This window comes from Mytilus galloprovincialis, chromosome 3, assembly GCF_965363235.1.
Source record: "Mytilus galloprovincialis chromosome 3, xbMytGall1.hap1.1, whole genome shotgun sequence".
NCBI classification, from domain to species: domain Eukaryota; kingdom Metazoa; phylum Mollusca; class Bivalvia; order Mytilida; family Mytilidae; genus Mytilus; species Mytilus galloprovincialis.
Genome location: NC_134840.1, coordinates 96835787 through 96857786, shown reverse-complemented (window position 1 = coordinate 96857786; position 22000 = coordinate 96835787). Strand labels below are relative to the sequence as shown.

Below are 22000 nucleotides of genomic sequence, written 5' to 3'. Positions count from 1 at the left end.
GGATGAGTCCATCATTTTGTAATAGAATGTTGACATTCTCCCATTTAAGGTTGACATTAATTGCAACATCAAAACTACAAATGCACTTTTTATATCCCTACAACAAAATGTTTGTGGGGATATTTATTTACCTCTGTTAGTCAGTATGTCCCTCAGTCCTGACATTGTTTGTCTGGCTATCTCCTCCTACAGTTTTGGAAGTACAACTTTAATATTTTTTAGGATGTTCATACACATAAAGAAGGGGTGCATGGCCACAAGATTTTTTTTTTTTAAATACCGGTATTCTGAAAATGACATGTAGTTGGACTTGAGTTGGTACTAGCTGTATAAAGATATCATGGTTTGTCTGGCTGTCTCCTCCTCCTACAGTTACATTATCGGAAGGGGACGATAAATGGCTCTTGCACGTTAAAGACACCCTTGTAGTTTTCGAAAAAGAGTAGGCTAATGCCGCTACAAGGCAGCACTCGCACCCGCAAAGTGGAAAGGGATTTTAATATAAGTTGCAAAACTTGTTCTCCAATCCACTATAATTAAATATGTTTAAACTAAACTAGTTACATCATCATACAAACTGTTAAATTTATAATTTCCTATGGTCAGGCAGTGTCTTACAGACAGCGTTACAATTTCTAGTTGTATGCCAACATCAGTTTGTCAAATCAATAAATAAACAAGTCTATTTTTGTTTTTGACTTAAAGAAGTCAAAACATGTATTTATCATAAAAATGTGTTTTCAATTTTAGACTTATCTAAGTCATAAAATGACAGACTTGTTTAGGTCTATTTATGTTGATGAAAAAACTTAATTTCACTTGGTGGTCAAAATACACAACCTATAACAGCAAAAACCTGTCTGAGAGTTCACAAGGGCTTCAGCTGTCTATATGTAATTGTCTAATTGAACATCCTTACTAAACACAGATGTATTTCCTCATTAAGTGTAGTTCCAGGTGGTTGCATTGTAAGGTTAATTAACATTATCTCCGATTTTTTAGAATCTCATTCATATTTTTCTTTAGAAGACAAAGCATTGTCTTTCAATGTTGTCATTATTTGATTTAGATGCATGACCTCCTTATAAATATGCGTGGGTCTTGAAGTTAACCAATTTTGATCACTTATCGACTTGTAGGAGTCGATATTTGCAACTTTTTGATTCTGGTCAATTATTTCTTGTTTAACAATACTTGACTTATTAAAGTCGTATTTTGTCTAGCATTAAAGGGAGACTAATCCTAAAACTTACAAATTTAGACCTCTATGAGTCAAAAGCAGATTCAGACTTGTTTATGTCTGAGCTCTGACTGTATAGCTAGCACCTACATGTACCACAAAACAAGAGTTGCAGTTCATTAATTAAAGAAAAATACAGTTAAAGTATAGATATTATTTATTTTACGTACAGTACATGAACCTTGTTACAAATCAGTCAAATGTATTGACTAAAATTTCCATTAGTAATATATGCACACACTTTTTTATTTTGGACTCTTCAGCATGTTCAGAAGATGTACAAATTATTATGTAATTGTGTAATACTGTACATGTTCATTTGCAAATGTATGTCATGTCTGTCCAGTTTACTTTATACACTTCTTTGGGCAATTGTCTCATTGGCAATCATAACACATCTTCTAATTTTCATATTAAATTTATAACATGGCATGCAGTGGGTCTTGATGTACAATTTGTACTAGTTAAGTACTAGTAGCACATTGTTGTTACATGTATTTATTAATTTATAATATAATAATATAAAAGTATATTACATGTTTACATAGAAAGGTTAATAGAAATAACACAAAAATTATTAAAGAATCTTAAGATACAATGTACATGTATGATTGATTTAAGCTTGAAGCTTTAAATCACATTGATTGATACTCATAGCTATAGTTGTTTGCTAAATGCCCATTTATTAATCACACAAATCATCTTTGTACTGTCCTTCACAGATTCATGGAATTAATAAACTGATTTGTCAGTTCATATAATTCCCCTATAATTTCTCTATATGTACAAGGACTTGTCAATCTAATGTTCCTTCTAAAAAGGCATAGCCATCTCTGGAATCGAGCACTACATCAAGGTCTTTTCTTTGTAATGTTTTTCGTTTACTGTTTAATGTGGTTACAACTGCGTCTTTAGAAATTGCTCCAATGAAAAGTTCTGTTGCTTTACAAAGTGCAACAACTGCTTCCTGGCTCGCCAAAGTAACATCAGGATCTGTTTTCATTATCACTTTAATGTGGGATAATGGCAGTCTCATTAAACGTTCATTTGAATTAGGTGACTTAGATTCATTAGTCCCTGAAGGTTCAGATTGATCTTGTGTGCTAGAGTTTTGTTCTAATGTTTCTTCTTGATCTTCATGTGTTTCAGTTTCTTCATGAGTGCAATTCTCGATTGCAGGAATATTATCTGACACTTCTTTTTCTGATATAGATTCATTTTCTAAGTTTGTTGTTTTATTTTCATCACTGTTCTTTAAATGACTTATGTCTGTCTCATCTTTTTGTGATATTGTTTCTGTTATGATTTCCACATTTTCTCCTTCTCCCGCCATTTTATAGAATTTGAGAAACAAATGCGGACCAACGCTGGAATTTAATTCGATTGTTCAAACCTCTACTTAAAAGGCTTCATTCATGGTAATTTATAGATTATTTCTATTTTGATAATAATTGATAATCTAATAAGGTTGCCGGAATATGGTAATATTTTTTTCAAGTGTCTTTTTTTCATAATTAATATGTAAAAGCTATATCATGTTTATAAACCGGATTCCCTTAGTTTTTCCGAGTTGGTAAAAGGTGTCAGACCACCAATTAAAAATCCCTATCTGTTCAACCAAATTTTGCAATTTTCACAGCTTTCTAAATATTTTACCTTAAGTTTAACTTCAAGGAAACCAGGTATATCCTGAATTGTACATGTATCACCTTCCTACATGCCAATTTTCAACCAATGTTTAAAGTCTTGTAACAAATTTCTGATTTTGAAAAGACAGGTACTACCAAAATAACTCCCGGTTTTCTGGAAATCTTAAATTAGTGTACTATGTAGCGCATTAATCCTGAATTTTTAATGCAAACTCATAGACAAGTGAATTTTGGCTCAAAATGGTCTAAATATATTTCCCTTTCACCAAAAGTTTCATTTCTGCAAATTTGTTGGTTAGTTTACGTAAACAATGACATCAAAAGCACTATTTTGTGTCAAAGTAGGACTACTTTTACATACGTTCTAAATTGGAGGGAGTAATTGGTGGTCTGACACCTAAAGAGCCAAAAAAGTTGCTCAGAAATCTTTGCTTTGCTTTATTCTTAATCCTTATTCAATTTGAAGTCAGAAACATCCTATCTGAGCATAATGTGACTTATATTACAAATTTCAAAGCTCAATTTAAACTGACTGTAATGTATGACTTTGATAGAAAATACTTGAAAATTTCATTTTGGACTACAGGAACATAAACTTTCAATATCAAGATCAGTTTTGTTGATTTTTTTCTTGTTTGTTCTACTTCTTAAAAGACTTTCCACAATTTTTACAATGGGTTAAGTAAAAAATTCAAGGTATTGAAGAGTCAAGGAATATTGACCCCCCTTTTTTACACCTGGTGTAAGTAATGGGACTATTAAATGATCAAAAGTGCAGTCATGGTCATTTAACTGTTTTTATTTTCTATCAGTTGATACAACTTAAGGCATAAAACTTTCATTTGAGATAATAAATGGGATTTTTGTGAGTTTTTGCAATGTTTACATCAGGCTATGTAATCTGCCAAATACATGCTATGACGCAATGATATAAGGGATAAAAATCAAATAATTTCATTAAATCTTGATGACAAGAACTTTTTTTGGTGGTAAAATAAACATGTTTTAATGTTAATACCACAGAAACATCTTGCTGTGCATTTATAACAATTTGGGACATTTTTTTATGTGAAAGCATATTGTCAGGGTGGGAAAAGCTAAAAATAGCACAAATTCAGGTCTAAGGCTCTAAATTTGCAATATATGACTTTTTGCCCCCAAAAAGATTGAAATGTTACTACTATCACTTCATATGATCAGTTAAGTAAAAAAAATCAATTGTTTTCTGAATTTGGGGTTTCACCGCATTTCCCTTAAAGGTGTCAGACCACCAATTAAAAATCCCTATCTGTTCAACCAAATTTTGCAATTTTCACAGCTTTCTAAATATTTTACCTTAAGTTTAACTTCAAGGAAACCAGGTATATCCTGAATTGTACATGTATCACCTTCCTACATGCCAATTTTCAACCAATGTTTAAAGTCTTGTAACAAATTTCTGATTTTGAAAAGACAGGTACTACCAAAATAACTCCCGGTTTTCTGGAAATCTTAAATTAGTGTACTATGTAGCGCATTAATCCTGAATTTTTAATGCAAACTCATAGACAAGTGAATTTTGGCTCAAAATGGTCTAAATATATTTCCCTTTCACCAAAAGTTTCATTTCTGCAAATTTGTTGGTTAGTTTACGTAAACAATGACATCAAAAGCACTATTTTGTGTCAAAGTAGGACTACTTTTACATACGTTCTAAATTGGAGGGAGTAATTGGTGGTCTGACACCTAAAAAATTAACATCATTTCCGATCGATCTTCCCGTTTCAAAATCTGGAACGTCAAAATGTAAGGATTTTTAATAACCGGATTCTTTAGCAAGGCCGTAGCTAGGCATCTTATTTTAGTGAGGCAAAATAATTGAGCCGAGCGAAGCGAGGCGAAATTTTTTTTTGGAGGGTATGAAATGAATGGTGCAAAATCCTCATTCTAGGCATTTTTAGAGAGTTTGATAATGTTTTGAATTTGGACACTTTTTATATAAATTTTTCATTTTTTAAGACTTTTACTACCACCAAATTTTTAACAACTTTATTTAAATTTATATGTAAGATAATCATCCAAATATCTCTGATTTGAGTCTGCTGCCAGAACATAGAACAAACATCGATTCAGTAGAGTTTTCCAAATTTTTCTATGGCCGGTTCAGTCAAATCGTTTCAGAATCATAATTTGGTCTGCTGATATCCTTATCGCGATGATCATGGAGCATGGCAAGACCGCACAATCTTGCGCCACTCATGCATGCTCTTTTTCAAGTTTTCAGTTGTTTCAGGGCAGTCTGTGTTTCTAAAGGTAGCACATCATCACCAGCACAATGATCGATGTTATCTTCCAATTCCCTTTCCATCAGCAATTCGGTAGCAGCATCGGTAGTAACAGTTTTGTTTGCAAAAGGGAATTAAGATTTCCTGTAAGCACCATCATACAGTCGCAGTTACAAAATATTTAACTCGCTTTTATTCTGACAAAGAGTAGACAAACTAGGAATAGAATGAGATAAGATACATGTATATGATTCTATCTATAGAGTAAGTATATATGGGTACAGGGGAATTGGAATGGAGTTTTTGACGTTTGTACATGTAGTTCCGTAATTTCAAATTATTTCTGGAAATAGTTGGTGATATTTTAGTTCCAGAATCTATAAATTTAGGGGTTAGGGTTTGGGGGTGTCCGATTCCGAAACCCCGAATATAAAGAAACGAAATTCCATAGTCCCGAATAAGTAACGACAAAATCCTGTGTTAAAGCTGAGATTACTAGTGTTATAGTAGTCTCAGGTTAAAGGTTCTACCATTCCTCAATAATATCAAATTGGAATATGGGATATTCTTTCAATTTTTAAGGTTAAAGAAACATGGATAAAAACTAATCCATGCATTCATGTTTCATATTATTTATATTCATTTATCTGTAAAGAGAAAGTTTAAAGTTCGTGAAATGAATACGCAGACAGGACTGCCCTCTTGCGATGCCCAGTCATGACTTTATTTGTTAAAAGTTGGTGAAACGGAGAAATGAATACGCAGACAGGACTGCCCCCTTCCGAAGACCAGTACTTTATTTGTCAGTCTACTTATCGTTTTTTGATTGTTCTAATGAAGTTATATGCAATACTCAGACTCTGTTAAAAAAATATAGTTTACTAGAATTATTTCTTCTTAACCTTCAGTGTCGCTTTTCCTTTTTCTGCAAGAGCCTGTTTTAACTAAAGATCCATGATGATTATCGTTACTAGGTTAATGTTATCGAGAAACATCACCCGTTGAGATGCTGAGTTATATCCAGGAAGAATGGTTTAAAAGGGATGATGACAAGTTATAGAAATTAAGGTTGAGACAGAACAACAAATGACAATTATATTTATATATATGTATAAAAAAAAATAATCAGTGTCGCAATTTTAGTGAGGCATTTGCCTCACTTGCCTCAAGGGTAGCTACGGCATTGAATTTGAATGATAATTTATTTATATGTCTTATATGATGTACAATAAAGGGCTTTTGCCACATTTTAGCATCATTTGTGTATGTTTCCTTGTGATGATTTTCGGATTCACAAGCGTGTTTTTTCCCGTAAAATGCTTACATTCTAACGTCATTGTTCTATGACGTCGGGTATCTCATTCATAAAAAAGCATATGACGTGGGAGTACAATCGGAACAGCACTGGCAATATATTCATATTTTACCACGGGTGTGTACTCAAAGCGTTTGAAGGACGTCATGTTAGAATAAATCGTAATGTTTTATACCTCTGGTAATTGCGACTTTTAATAAAAGAGGAATAACTCAATATTCTAAATTACACTTTCATAGAGACTGTTTTTATTCAAAATATTTCTTAATGTCTGATGCAATTAAGCTTACCATTATTGTGAAACGAAGAAGTGTATACCAAATATCAATGTTGTATAATTCTATATCGTTAAGAGAAAACGGGGGGGGGGGGGGGGGGGGGGGGGTTTGTTCTCGGCTTTATTCGTGCCATATGTAAGTAAGTCCCCTCTATCCCCCAAACTATGTTTTATACATATACTTTGTTAAATATTAGTATTCTGCATAGCGATTTTAAAATTATCAATGAAATATAATAAAAATAACATCTTTTGTTTAGCCAGCAAGAAGAAGTCCCTAGACAATATATTAATCAGAAAGGGCGTTTATACGTATATGTAAATATTTGAATAATTCAAAGAACTATCTTTTGGCAGTAATTTGTATTTCAAATATACCATGGAGGTGTTAATTTATTCCCGTAATTTATAAATTATCTGTGATGTGATTTGATTAACGAGTTATGTGCCACAGGGCCGATTATCGGCCCAAAGTCATACTCCTTTCAGTGCCAAAGGGCCGATTCATCGGCCGATTGAAATGATGTTATGAACTACGTAATGTACTATGACGTCGCCGTGTTTGTGATAAATTTAATTCCTCCGTCTTGAAACATTCGCGCGTTTTTTACCAAGATTAAAAGATATGAAAGATCATGAAAGGGGACCTTTTTTATGAAAATTATGAAAATTAAATTATGTAAGAATACATTTATAAATATGTATATAATATTTAGAACTATAGAGTCTCAAATCCACTCTTTTTCCCGACGTTATTGCAGTAGGCCATTTAGTAAGGATATTTATGTATTCTAGGCTTACTTTCCTAAACTGGCTAAAGTTTTTAAGCGTTTACTTTGCAAAAATTGTAAGAATATAATACAAATAAAATTGTAAATACATAAAATATAGAAGATAGTTTCTAAGCTATTCAAATACATTTACAAGAACGGATTAGAAAAAGCGCAAAAAAACCTCCAAAACTTAAAAAGATGAACAAGTACGCAAAAAGTGCACTACACACTAATGACGTAATTAATCTAATGACGTGATTCGTCAACGCATCCATCGGATTATGGCTAATCCTTATCCGTGGTTAATCCTCCAGTTTATTCGTTTGAGTGAGGGGTCACAAATAATTTAACCAGAATGTAGGACATATAAAAGAATACTGCAAAGAAATTTCAAAACCATTGCCTTTTTCATGCTGATTTTCACAATTCATTCGACGAAGAAGTTTGTCTTGATATCATACAGGTATGCCAATGTTCCATTGAAACGACATCAGAGAATTTTAATGCATGGACAAAATTTCGATAATTTCTTTTCTTTGTTGCTGCGTTTAATTTTTCTAGGCTTTATACGGCATACTTTTATAGAAATTTCAAAGGCAAAACTGTGAGTGAGTTAAACATGAATAATAAATCAATCATTATGGGTTGTATACATAAGATACAAGGGAAAATATTTAATACTGTATTTGTCGTGTGAAAATGCAATGTCTTGTATAGCATCGTAAATAAATATTCTTGCCGGATTGTGCCGGCCAAATTAACATTCCAGGTCAACATGACACTTTGAATTCATACATGTAACATGTTTCCTAGTAAAATACATGTTCTTTGATCATCGGTGCATGTCTGTACTCATTTATTATTTGTCCCTTCTTCCAAAATAAAAGAAAGCAAAACCGCAAACAACCTGAAAACTTTGTGAATTATAAATTCTAAATTACAATCACAGTGATTATTGTACGGTTGTCAAGAATTAATGAACACATTATTTTTCATATTAAGATACGACAGAAATTTCTATTAATTAAAAGAACTCTGACAATGTTAGATCAGGTCTTCATTTAATACAATTAATTAATTGATGGCATTTCCGAAGATCATATAAGAACAAAACAACATTTTAGAAAATTAGCAGGTCGAAAAGAAGAGATTGATCTGTATGTTCTGTACAAAATGTCCCTGGTGGCAGGAAAAGGCCGAAAATGTATATGCATGTGTGTTCTCTGTCGTAAAGTTGTTCATATATAAAGTTTAGACTAAGACAGCTTTCTGATCAGTTTTATATGCTGTAACACTGTATTTGTTATATTTTATCTTTCTTTTTCAAGTCAAACATGGACATCTAATTGGGAAGCATTGGGGCAAGACTTTGCTAATGTTGAATACTCATATAAAAATGGTGCCATTGCCATTGGTGACAATACAAAGTTAGGGAAAAAAATTATTATTGACACAATTTTTAACCACCCTCTTTCTCTTGTTTTCAAGAAAATTAGGCTAACTGTTCATGAAATTAGAATGAGAGTAGAAATTATTGTTATGCACCAAAAATTACTGTTTTTACATGCAGTGTCATTTGGCCAGAACTTTTACCAAATATTCATTATAAAAATACCCCCAATTCAACACTCTTGAATGTATTTAAACCAGTGGCGGATCCAGAAATTTTGATAAGTGGGGGCTCACTGACTGCTTAAGATGGGACCCTTCTGGTCAAGCTTCAGCGATTCCCTAAATATCCAACCATAATTTTTCACTGAAAAGGGGCCCCCTCTTAATCTGCCTCTGGAAACTGCATCTATTAAAGCCAGATATTAAATATTGGATATCACATTGAATCTCTCTTTTGAAACCATTCACATATACATGTATATCTATCACAAGATCCAGTGGCGGATCCAGAACTTTTCCTAAGGGAGGGGGGGGGGGGGGCCCGCTGACTGACCTAAGGGGGCCCGCTCCAGTCATGCTTCAGTGATTCCCTATATAATGAACCAAATTTTTCCCACGAAAGGGGGGGCTCGGGCCAACCAGCCCCCCTTCCCCTGGATCGCCTATGAGATAAAATAATAATCATATGCATTTCATATCATTTTCCATTCAATTGAAATGAAAAGTTTGATTGGAAAACTTGACAATTATTTCTTTAAGAAGGAAAAGGCCTATAAAAAAACAATCTTGATGTTTATATTGATTAACTTTGAATTGTCAGCTACAACTCAAAGTTAATTAATATACACATCAAAATTGTTTTTTGAACACTTCCATTTTCTTGATATGGAGTTGTTATGCAATGCCAATATTAACTTACAAGAATTGTAAGACAAGCATCGAAGTCCCCAATTAAAGAGTTTTTCAAAATATTAATATATATATGGTTTCTGGAACATATATATCAATTTCAGGTTTTATGTGCCATGGTTGACTTCAGCAGCAAAGTCATTGTCAGCTTTTTTATTTGTCCTGTATGTAGTGGTGCCAGTACTGGTCAAGACAAATCCATGGATCTTCTCTAAAATACTAGTCTTACATTTCTGTGAGTATTGTAAATGTCAACTAGATATTCATACACAACCAAAGTTTCAAGTCATCTGAAAATTAACATTATATATTGTATATAAGTTTGATATTTCAAAATAAAATCAATCTGTTTAACATGTTTAAAGTTCAATTTTTTTTTACAAATAGTTAGTACATGTACATGTAATTGAAGTGTAACTTTAGTTCTTAATTCACCATGAAGAACTGCAACTATAGGAAAAAAGACTACTCAAACTTCAACAATATGCTGGCTTTATATTAGCTTATGCGCACCTGACATTATATTGTTTTGACTAATCTTTTTGGCTTTCCGATGCATTTATACAATATTTACTTCCAAGATTTATGGTCTGTCTATATCATTATTGTTAAATTTCAATTTAGAAAACTGATAGAGGTTCAAAAAGTTTTATCATGTTTATAGCAAATATTTCTTCATGAAAACCTTATCCTGAAAATGCATGAAAAATTTGTTGCCAATCATGAAGACAGTAATTAAATAGGTGTTTAATTAGAATTGTCACACTTTTACGAGAATATGAACTCATGCTAATGTCCAAGAAGAGGAATGAAAATAAATTTTTAATGTTAAACTGTATGGCTGTTGTTAAGTTTGTTGTTATATATAAATATTATTTTACTTTTTTCTTATTTAGTAAAGTTTCCCTATTTTGTTGACCTGAAGCGTCCAGACAAGAGAGGAATCAAAGGCTGTAAGAATTTCTACATCAAAGTCAATGAAAAAGTTAAATTAGGTGCTTGGTAAGTTATTGAGAGGACAAATTATTGTATATTTATAATCATTTACTTTAAAAAATTTTTTTATTTCTACCAGTATTATCAAAGGTTATTTGAATGGAGTTTTTAACAGTTTAAAGGCATTATACACACATGTGTTGTATAACTTTTAAAAGACAAATGAATACCATTAATTATGGAACAGTAAGCTTACTGTGATTGAGATATATATGACTTTCAATTAAATTTTATCCTAAATTTCTTTTAGCCATTGGTGTTCAAGAAAATGATGAGGAAAAAAAGGGTATATTTCAGGTTTGCTTATCACTTTGTATTTTATTTTGTTTTATTGAAGGCAAACGTTACCAGCTGATTTGTTGGAAGGGGATTCTAGCCAGCTGAATTCAGGACACCCTATTATTTTATACCTCCATGGCAGGGCAGGAACAAGGTGTTATATTATATTGGTTTAAATTTATATCTGTAGGCATACTTTACCACAACAGAACAGGGGAGACAATCAAGACTTAAAGTTAAACTCAGGTCATCCAATCATTCTATATCTCCATGGAAACGCTGCCACACGGTGGATATATTTGAAATCTTGTTAAGCACTTAAACATTTTACCCATGCTTACATTTAGCACTTATAAATCAAATGCAGCTTATTTAATGTAAACATTATTGTTATGCGTTTACTTTTCTACATTGGCTAGAGGTATAGGGGGTGGGTTGAGATCTCACAAACATGTTTAACCCCGTCGCATTTTTACGCCTGTCCCTAGTCAGGGTGCGGGAATTTCTCGCTACATAAAATTGAGAAAGGAAATGGGGAATGTGTCAAAGCGACAACAACCCGATCAAAGAGCAGATAACAACCCGACCAAAGAGCAGACAACAACCCGACCATAGAGCAGACAACAGCCGAAGGCCACCAATGGGTCTTCAATGTAGCGAGAATTCCCGGATAATGTTTAATTCGTCAAAATTGGAGAAAACTACAAATAGGTCTACATAATTCTTGAGATAAAAGCATTATTTCTATCTTTCCTATGGAATATATATGGATATTTATGAAATGTTAAAATGTATGATAAATATGTTACATAATCATGATAATGTATAAGAAATAATCATTGACAATAAGAATTTCAAATTACTGTATTTTGGGAAAGTTAACAAGATTATTGAAAAATATATATGGGTTTCTATGACAAATTAATTTAAATTGCAAAGCCAAGGGAAGACCCAGAATTGTTACACAGTATAAAACAAAGGTTGAACATGTTTCTTTGACATTCTTAATTCTTGTCACCAATTATTAAAAAATTCCTAAAAGTTTTGCCAAATACAGTTAAGGTAATCTATTCCTGAGGTAGAAAAGCCTTAGTTTTTTTGAAAAATTCAAAGTTTTGTTAACAGTTAATTTATAATTATGAACATATCAATGATAACTCAAGTCAACACAGAAGTGTTGACTACTGGGCTGATGATACCCTCGGGGAAATAAATCTCCACCAGCAGCAATGTATAGTTCAAATTTTACAACTAATCAAAAATATTTACCTTTATGTTGTAAGGATGTTTACACTAATTAGAGATTTATGAAAAATGGAATACGATAGTGATAATTCCAGAAACCCTTTTAGAGCTCCTGCTGTATTGATTAAGTTTTCGTTAAAATTTCCTGTATAGTTAAAGAGATGAAAGAGCTAAATTCATTCAAGCAAACTGACCAAGATTTTGCCACTAATTGCATAATAATTGATTACATAATGATTGCATAACAAAAATATTGCATTCATAAAAAGATTAATCTTTTATCTATTTTAGTATGTACCTCTCTTATTAATTTATATGCAGTCTTAAGAAAGTAACAGCAGTTTTAAGGTTGAAGATTGGAAGTTAAAATATATTTGTATTGTGCTACCTTAAGCAATTATAGATTTCAAAGGATATTGCTTTTAATGTGGGTTCTGTATATAAATATGTCATTTTGCTATTTGTGAAACAAGGTTATTCTGCAAATTCTTCAACCATATATATGCTTTGAGAATTTCAAAACTATATAACCAGATGCCATGTTTAACCTTACAATCTATATGTGAAGAATGGAATATAGTGTTCTTTTTTATGCTATTAATATTCAATGTTGCCTTATTAATTGATGCTGTCATATGCATAAAACAATAATATTAAAGAACAAAATATCAATTATTTTATTTCATTTAGATTAATAATAATGTGAGGGCAGCCAAACCATAAGGAAACTGTTTTTAAAGGACTGAAAAATTGAAACACCAGGATAGAATTATTATTAGAAATACAATAAAGATGCAACCATTGTTTTCATTTAAGGTTTATTTGAAAAAAACTCTGAGAAAAAGAAAACATGCTCATATTGTTTTTGTTTTTTTCATTCTCTTCTTAGGTGTGTGTTTCTGACATATTATATTTTGTTTTCAAATCAATGTTTTATAATATCTTGCAGAGCACAGCCACATAGAATAGAGCTATACAAAGTTTTATCCTCGATGAACTTTCATGTGATAGCCATAGATTATAGAGGTAATTATTAGATGTACTGTGAGTTATTTCCCCTGTCTATTCCAATAAGGTATTTCATGTTTGCTCAGAAAAAAATGTACCAGTAATAAACATTTTGTATATATGTGCATCACAATTTTGTGGGCAAAGAGGAAGTGGAAAATTGAAGGAACTAAAACATGCTACATGGAAAGGCATACCTAAATTGAAGTTTTTTGTTAAAGTTTCTGGACCATATAATAGGTTTAAAGGTTTAATTTATCAGAAAACCAGTCAACATCAGAGATTCGGGATTTAAGTTAAAGGGACCCAAACTTATTTTTTTGTGAGGTAAAATTATAGAAATATTCTTTAATAAGCTGAGGACAACCCATGCTTTGCAAATTTGCATTAATAGCCAGTCAAGGTCGTTAAACACTTCCAGTTGTTGTTTGCAAATTTTATGAGGTTTGTGCGTCCACCAGGCTGAATCCACACCTGCACATAAATCAAATTGTGATTCATTTTATTACACATTTCCAAATAAACATGTGTTCAGAGTTATAATTATTTTTTGAAAATAATATTCTAAAAAGTGACTTAAGGAACACATTACAGATTTTCCCAAAGTCTTAGGGGTACATGTAATAATATCTTATCCAACAAGAACTCAAAAGACTAGTGGCAGGTTTAATGGTCATCTTAGTGTTAAGTATCTTACATACATCTAGTTGATCATAACTGTGTTTTGTTAAAGAAATCAGGCAATTATCACATGATCAAATCATTACAAAAATACATAGTACACAAGCAGTTCTAATACAAGTTTGACTATTTAACAGGTTTTGGAGATTCTTCAGGGACCCCAACAGAAGAGGGTGTATTAGAAGATACATATAGAACCTATAAATGGATACGTGACAGATCTGATAAAGTTCCACTCTATATATGGGGACATTCTTTAGGATCAGCGTAAGTGTAAAATTGTACTATTAGATTTTTGTTTTAGGTTGTCTTTTTTTCCTTTCATATTGTACTTTCTGCTATTAGAGAATATGGTGTAAATGCTAGATCTTTGATAGTTTCTTACATTTATTCACTTATTTACTAGTCTTGTGGTGATTTATATAATAAATATTAAATTCAACATCCCTCTACTGTTCCCATAAAAATGAGAAGATGTGGTATGATTGCTAATAAGACAACTTTGTACCAAAGACAAAATGATATAAAAGTTTACAACTACAGGTTACTGTAAGGTCTTCAGCAATGAGCAAAAATCATTACCTTATAGTCAGCTATTAAAGGCCCCTTAATGACAAATATAAAACAATTCAAACGAGAATAACAGCAATATGATTATTGTAGAAAAAAATATATAATTATATGATATACAGCAACAAACAACAACCATGTTTTAACTAGATGTTACATGTTTGTTTAGTATGTAAATCATAGCTTAGAAATTATAGGATATAATTATTATAATGGTTGTTGTAAAAACAGACTGTACTGTTTTAGGGATGTTCTAATATCAGATGTCTTATGTTTTCCAGATGTGAAACTGGATTAAATAGAATCTAACATTTTCTGTTTTCAGAATTAGTACAAATCTACTTAAACACTTAAATAAAAAAGGTATGTAACTACTTTTGCAAACAATAATTAAATTTTGGATTATAGCAATTAAGTTTGAATTATTGTGTTAGTCACTCTTGCTTATGAGTTTGTGAAAGCATTCAAGGTATTTATAGGCATTTTAAAATAATACCAGGCATGTGGTGAATAAAATCCAATAACTTTAGAATGACAAATCTGGAAATCAACATTTTAAGGTAGCTAGTCTTAATGAATTACCTTGCAGATTTACTTATTAATTTCATAGGGAGAGATAAAGGTCTGACATATTTCAAATTGCTTCATCTTTCATGATATGTAAAATAGAAATATATTTTTGATAAATAATAAAGACCACTTATGCATAAACACCATTGTAACTTTGATGATGTTTCACAATTTGACTGGGTTTTTTTTGCAAGATAATTATAGATTTGTAATTTTGTCTTTAAACTGTAAGACGCCAACAGAAATAAAAATGAAACTCTAATACACCAGATGCAAAATAACAGGTTTTTTTTCTGATTACAACTTTTTGGAATTATATTAGAATGATTTATGTATATATATGATTTAAATTACAGGAGAAAGTGTTAATGGTCTTATTTTAGAATCACCCTTCAACAATTTATGGGATGCCTCAAGACGACATCCAATGTCTTTGGTAGGTAAACTTGGTTCATATGCCATATTGAAGATTAAATAAAAATTGAAAATCTAAAAGCTGTAATGTTACATTTGTTTCAGATTATTACAAAAAGTCATATATATATATATATAAATATATGTTGATAATATTTTTAACTGAAAATGCTTAGGATATATGTAACCCACTAGATAAAGGTCAAGTTAGGCTGACATGAGTACTTGTTGAATTATTGACTTGCAAGCCAAAAATACATTTGTGATGTTTTTAATCAAATTAATCCAATCTGACTGCTAATAGGGAACGATTATTTCAATATTATGCTTTTATAAATAGTCTTGTTTTAATATATCATGTTTAATTCTCAGCCTTTCAGATTTTTACCATGGTTTGAGTGGGTATTTATAGACTCTATGAAGAAAGTAGTTGATTACTGTACGGAAGATAAGTAAGCATGATAAAATTAACCTGGCATTATCCAACAAACAAAAAAAACTGGGCAAAAAAGGTTAAATTCACCAATATACCAGTGGTTCTTTTGCATTTAAACATAAACAAATTATTTTTAGAATGTCTCCTGAAGTAAGCCATTTTAGACATGGTGTTTGTTTGCTTTAAAGAATAAACAGATATATTGTGGCATCCAGTTCCAATGGAAATTTATTGCATCTTTTGAAAGAATTTCAAACTCGCTGCATAATTGATAACAAATTTAACATTTCTTTGGAGAACTCTACAGAGGAATCATTCATAAATTTCTGATCTTGTCTAACATTCTTCTATATATCAAAGCTGTAACATCAATTATGCAACATAAAAAGAAATAAAATGTCTTTAACCAATAATCATCTGTGAATTATTATTTTCTATTTATACTTTTTCAGTATTATTGAAATAGATGAGCCATTACTAATATTACATGCAGCAGATGACCATATAATACCTGTACAATGTGGAAGGGAGGTAAGTCTTATATTTATTTATCTTACATGCAGCAGACGGTCATATACTACCTGTACAATGTGGAAGGGAGGTAAGTCTTATATTTATGTATCTTACATGCAGCAGACGGTCATATAATACCTGTACAATGTGGAAGGGAGGTAAGTCTTATATTTATTTATCTTGCATGCAGCAGACGGTCATATACTACCTGTACCATGTGGAAGGGAGGTAAGTCTTATATTTATTTATCTTACATGCAGCAGACGGTCATATACTACCTGTACAATGTGGAAGGGAGGTAAGTCTTATATTTATTTATCTTACATGCAGCAGACGGTCATATACTACCTGTACAATGTGGAAGGGAGGTAAGTCTTGTATTTATTTATCTTACATGCAGCAGATGGCCATATAATACCTGTACCATGTGGAAGAGAGGTAAGTCTTATATTTATTTATATTACATGCAGCAGACGATCATATAATACCTGTACAATGTGGAAGGGAGGTAAGTCTTATACTTATGTAGCTTCTGTCATATCTTTATACAATAATATATTATAAATGTTTTCCTCTATTATTGACTGTGTTAAGCAGATCTAAGGTTTGTTTTATGAAAGGGCAAATACATACTGTGGATTAACTATTATTCGTTGGATACCAATTTTCGTGGATTTCGTGGGTACCGGTGAACCACGAAATTAAATTCTCAACGAATTACAAATTTTCTATAGGCTTGCATGCAGACTTCCTCAAAACCACGAAATTAAATATCCACAAACATGTAGGTTTTCCTTAATCCACGAAAATTGGTACCAACGAAAATAAATGAATCCACAGTAACCTATCTTCAAATCTGATGAAATATCCAGCATATTGAGGTTGATTATTTGCTAATTTATGCATGTTTTAGAAAGTTGTATAAAGTACCATTTCAGTATTGTATTTAATATATTATAACTTTTTCTTTCAGTTGCATAATAAAGTAGAACAGTATAGAAAAGGAAGATGTTATACTATGTATAAAGAATTTGACAAACATCTGGGATATAGACATTGTGAAATATACAAAGATCCAGAATTACCTTCAATTATTAGGTATGTAAAATAGATATCATATCCTTGCCTTTTGCAAAGATCATGCTGCAGTAAGGGAATACCCCAAAATAATTGAGATCAAAACATAACAAAATGGTCTCTTTAACATATTCCCTATTGCCATGCTCAATTTTGATAATGTCAGTTTACACTGGCACATTTATAGAGGACCAAATAGATATAGGAAGATGTGGTGTGAGTGCCAATGAGACAACTCTCCATACAAATAACAATTTAAAAAGTAAACCATTATAGGTTAAAGTACGGCCTTTGATTGAGATTGGCCTTTGATTGAGATACGGCCTTTGAAAGATTGTTTTGCTCCACTGTAACGCTTTCAATTGAGCATCAATATAATAATTCTTTAACAATGCAGGGGCATTTCCAGCCATTTAAAAAAGGGGGTTCCTAACCCAGGACAAAGAGGGGTGAGATTCCAACTACATGTCCCCATTCAAATGTATGATCATCCAAAAAAAGGGGGGTTCCAGGGTTTTTGGATCCACCACTGCAATTTTCTTAGGTGAGGAATTTGTGTCAGATAGACAGACTCCTTGGTTATTTTCTAATGATACAGGGTAAAATATTTTGTCCCATAACACCCAATTTTATTTTCATATAGGACTTCAATAGCTCATAAAAGGTCATTTACAAAATTTAAGCAGATTCCAGATTTCTTTTTCTTTTTATTTGAGACCAAAATAATACCAATGCAAGTAATTATAAGGTAAAAGTCTGACCAGCCTTTTCCCGCCCTTTTTTTAAAACCATATCTCAAAAAGGAGATCCATAACCTATCAATATTTTTATCTCATTTTGTTCCTTCCAGAATCAGTTTAAATTCATGATTTTTTAAATGCACGGAAGTACATCATTAAGACACTAATCAGCCTTTTTGTCATTGTGAGACATTGAAATACATGTAGTTTTTATTTAAGGAATACCATATCATGCACCTTCTATTTTGATTTTAATCAGAATTATTTTTTTTACCAAAGTATGTGCTTTGCCCTTGCTTTATTGAGATGCAATCATCTTTTTCTACAACTCTTCCTAAACCTCTTACAATTTAATTAAACTTTCCCTAAAGTCATAATCATGCAATGCTTTTTTGCACCACCTATTTTGTTTTTATCTCATTTTTTGGGGGGTTTTCATTACCACAATATTAAACATGCAAGGTCCAGGGTATAAATTTGTAAGCTTTGCTTACTACATCTCTAGTTTTTATTTGATTTCAAGAAATGTTTTTAAAAACATTCAGGAAATGGATTTTAAAAATGCATTTCTGGTTTTGAATTATCTCCCTTATAACACCAACCTCTCCAGTGGATATAAAGTGCCAATATATTGTTTGTGTTGATCTTCACTGTTTTATTTAAACAAATTATTATGATCCACAATCTTTCTTTTTCTTTTCAGAAATTTCATGAAGATGTGTGTTGAAAAGAAATAAATGTGATGAATATGCTCCAAAGACAACTGTGATATATTTATAACAATACTCTGATGTTTTTGTGTTATGTACTTTTTTTTAATTTTTAAATGTAAATCCTTTTAAAAGATCATTCTTTAGTAAACCATAGTTTTGTGTATCTAGTTTAAAAGAGTGTTGATCTTATTGTTGTTTGTTGCTTAGTCCTCTTCTGGTATATGTTTCTCTTTAGGTTTCTACTTGTAGAAACTCATTTTTAATACACATACCAACTTTATATTAATAAAAAAATATCTTATATATCTGGTGTAATTATGAGGACGAGTCCATCATTTTGTAATAGAATGTTGACATTCTCCCATTTAAGGTTGACATTAATTGCAACATCAAAACTACAAATGCACTTTTTATATCCCCACAAAAAATGTTTGGGGGGATATTTATTTACCTCTGTTAGTCAGTATGTCCCTCAGTCCAGATAATGAAACATTGTTTGTCTGGCTATCTCCTCTTACAATTTTTGAAGTACAACTTTAATATTTTTGAGGATGTTCATACACATAGTGAAGGGGTGCATGGCCACAGGATTTTTTTTTAAATACCGGTATTCTGAAAATGACAGGTAGTTGGACTTGGTCATTTGTTGGTACTAGCTGTATAAAGATATCATGGTTTGTCTGGTTATCTCCTCCTCCTACAGTTACATCATCATACAAAGTGCTAAATTTATAATTTCCTATGGTTAGGCAGTGTCTTACAGACAGCGTTACAATTTCTAGTTGTATGCCAACATCAGTTTGTCAAATCAAAAATATGTGGAACTTTTCTCATCAATATGGCAGAGCAGAAAAGGTGGGGATGAGGCATTGTCAATATCTAGTTTAAATTGATTTTTTTCATGAATTTTGGTTTGGCTGTGGTTCAAAAATTTAATTGAATTAAAAAAATCCCAAATGGAATTGAATCATATAAATCTGTAATTTTTGTCTTTTCTTCAAAAATCAGAAATATAAATTTTATGCATACAATTATATATCTGAATTAATAGTACATCATTTATAATTTGTATGTGCATCATTGTATTGGTTTATATTGATTTGTCAATTTGACATATTGATTAATTAGTATAGCATCTGTTTGAAACAGCCTCATCAATTCAAGTAGGTTACTTTTGTGCAATCTGTAACACATATAAATTAAAATACCTTAATGGATAAATTGTGTAATTAAAGTGTACAACATACATGAATTATACATCAGGACAAAAAATGTAATACAAAATCAATTAAGACTATTTGTTACCTTTTTGTAGTGTTGGAGCCTTTTATAGCTGACTAAATGGTAAAGTGTTTTCACATTGTTGAAGGCCTTATGTTGGTTAATAGTTGCTTAAAAATCTACTTCATCTGGACTCTCTTGAATAGTTGTTTCATTGGCAATCAGACCTACCAAATTTTCATATTTATGGGGGTCATCCCCCATGAAGGGCATGGCAGGTCTGATTGCCAATTAATTTTAAAATTCTTCACTATATAAACTAAATAACTCAAAACAGACATCATAATGAGTTTAAAGTGGTACCTAACACTTTCACTAAAATTTATTGGCTCGTTTAATTTTGATAAAATTTTGACAAAGTATTTTCTTTGACCCTTTTACAAAAATATAAAAATTTCAAAAATTTAACCAACCGTTTTGTCAGAAAAATTACACTGGTTATATAGCAGTTTGACAAACACCAATTTTGATCTTTGTGAAGCTCATTATTCCCTTTACAATACAACTTAATTAAAACGTTTAGCTGACTTTACAGAGTTATCTCCCTGTAGTGTTAGGTACCGGTATCTAATCACATGCATACTCATTTAAACAACATAGTAGTAGATTAAAAGCACTTATGACAATATAAGCTTTGCAGAACTCAGCTGTGGGGTTAGATTAATAATATGTAATAAAGTACAACAATAATCTGGCAAAACATTCGTAAAAAATGGTGATAAATAGCAGAAATCTCACCAACATTCAGTAGAAATAAAAACATTCAGACAACCACAGAGCAAAAGCAAAAAATAACTTTATGTTACTGACATAGGCGGATCTAGTGAGGGCCCGGGGGGGCCCGGGCCCCCCTGTCATGGGAAAAATATGGTTGATTATATAGGGAATCATTGAAGCATGACTGGAGCGGGCCCCCCCTTAGGTCAGTCAGCGGACCCCCCTTAGGAAAAGTTCTGAATCCGCCACTGACTGATCGAGTCTGTTGAGGACTATATAAGAAAATGTGATAATGTGAGCCAGTTGCATCAAATCTAGACATTATATCTCTATGGAAGACATAAGCTGTATTTGTGCATTCAGAATAACATTCAAATACAAATGTGCCTCTCAGGAATAAAATGATATGGCCAAATAAAAATATATGTGTGGTTCCAGTTACCCTACCTAACCAACTTTTATGTCTTTATGATAGCCTACCTTAAAGATTATTTTGTCATTTTTCATTAAGCAGTCAGAATAGACTCAATGTAAAGAAAAAACATAAAATAAAAAAAAATTCCCTACATACCTATCCTAACTTTTTTTATGCCCCACCTACGATAGTAGAGGGGCATTATGTTTTCTGGTCTGTGCGTCCGTTCGTCCGTCTGTTCGTTCGTTCGTTCGTCTGTTCGTTTGTCCGTCTGTCCCGCTTCAGGTTAAAGTTTTTGGTCAAGGTAGTTTTTGATGAAGTTGAAGTCCAATCAACTTGAAACTTAGTACACATGTTCCTTATGATATGATCTTTCTAATTTTAAAGCCAAATTAAACTTTTGACCCCAATTTCACGGTCCACTGAACATAGAAAATGAAAGTGCATGTTTCAGGTTAAAGTTTTTGGTCAAGGTAGTTTTTGATGAAGTTGAAGTCCAATCAACTTGAAACTTAGTACACATGTT

At 31.8% G+C, this 22000-nt stretch overlaps 1 protein-coding gene across 1 annotated transcript; it reads left to right on the top strand.

Annotated features, from left to right (window-relative positions):
* The first annotated feature begins 4652 nt into the window (after positions 1–4652).
* On the top strand, positions 4653–19364 carry LOC143069477 (lysophosphatidylserine lipase ABHD12-like). Its single transcript, XM_076244129.1, has 12 exons — positions 4653–4674; positions 9924–10054; positions 10716–10821; positions 11153–11248; positions 13289–13365; positions 14166–14295; positions 14924–14961; positions 15525–15604; positions 15955–16034; positions 16471–16549; positions 17505–17629; positions 19052–19364. Coding segments are annotated over exons 1-12 (978 nt in total). The 5' UTR covers positions 4653–4672; the 3' UTR covers positions 19086–19364.
* The last annotated feature ends 2636 nt before the right edge of the window (positions 19365–22000 follow it).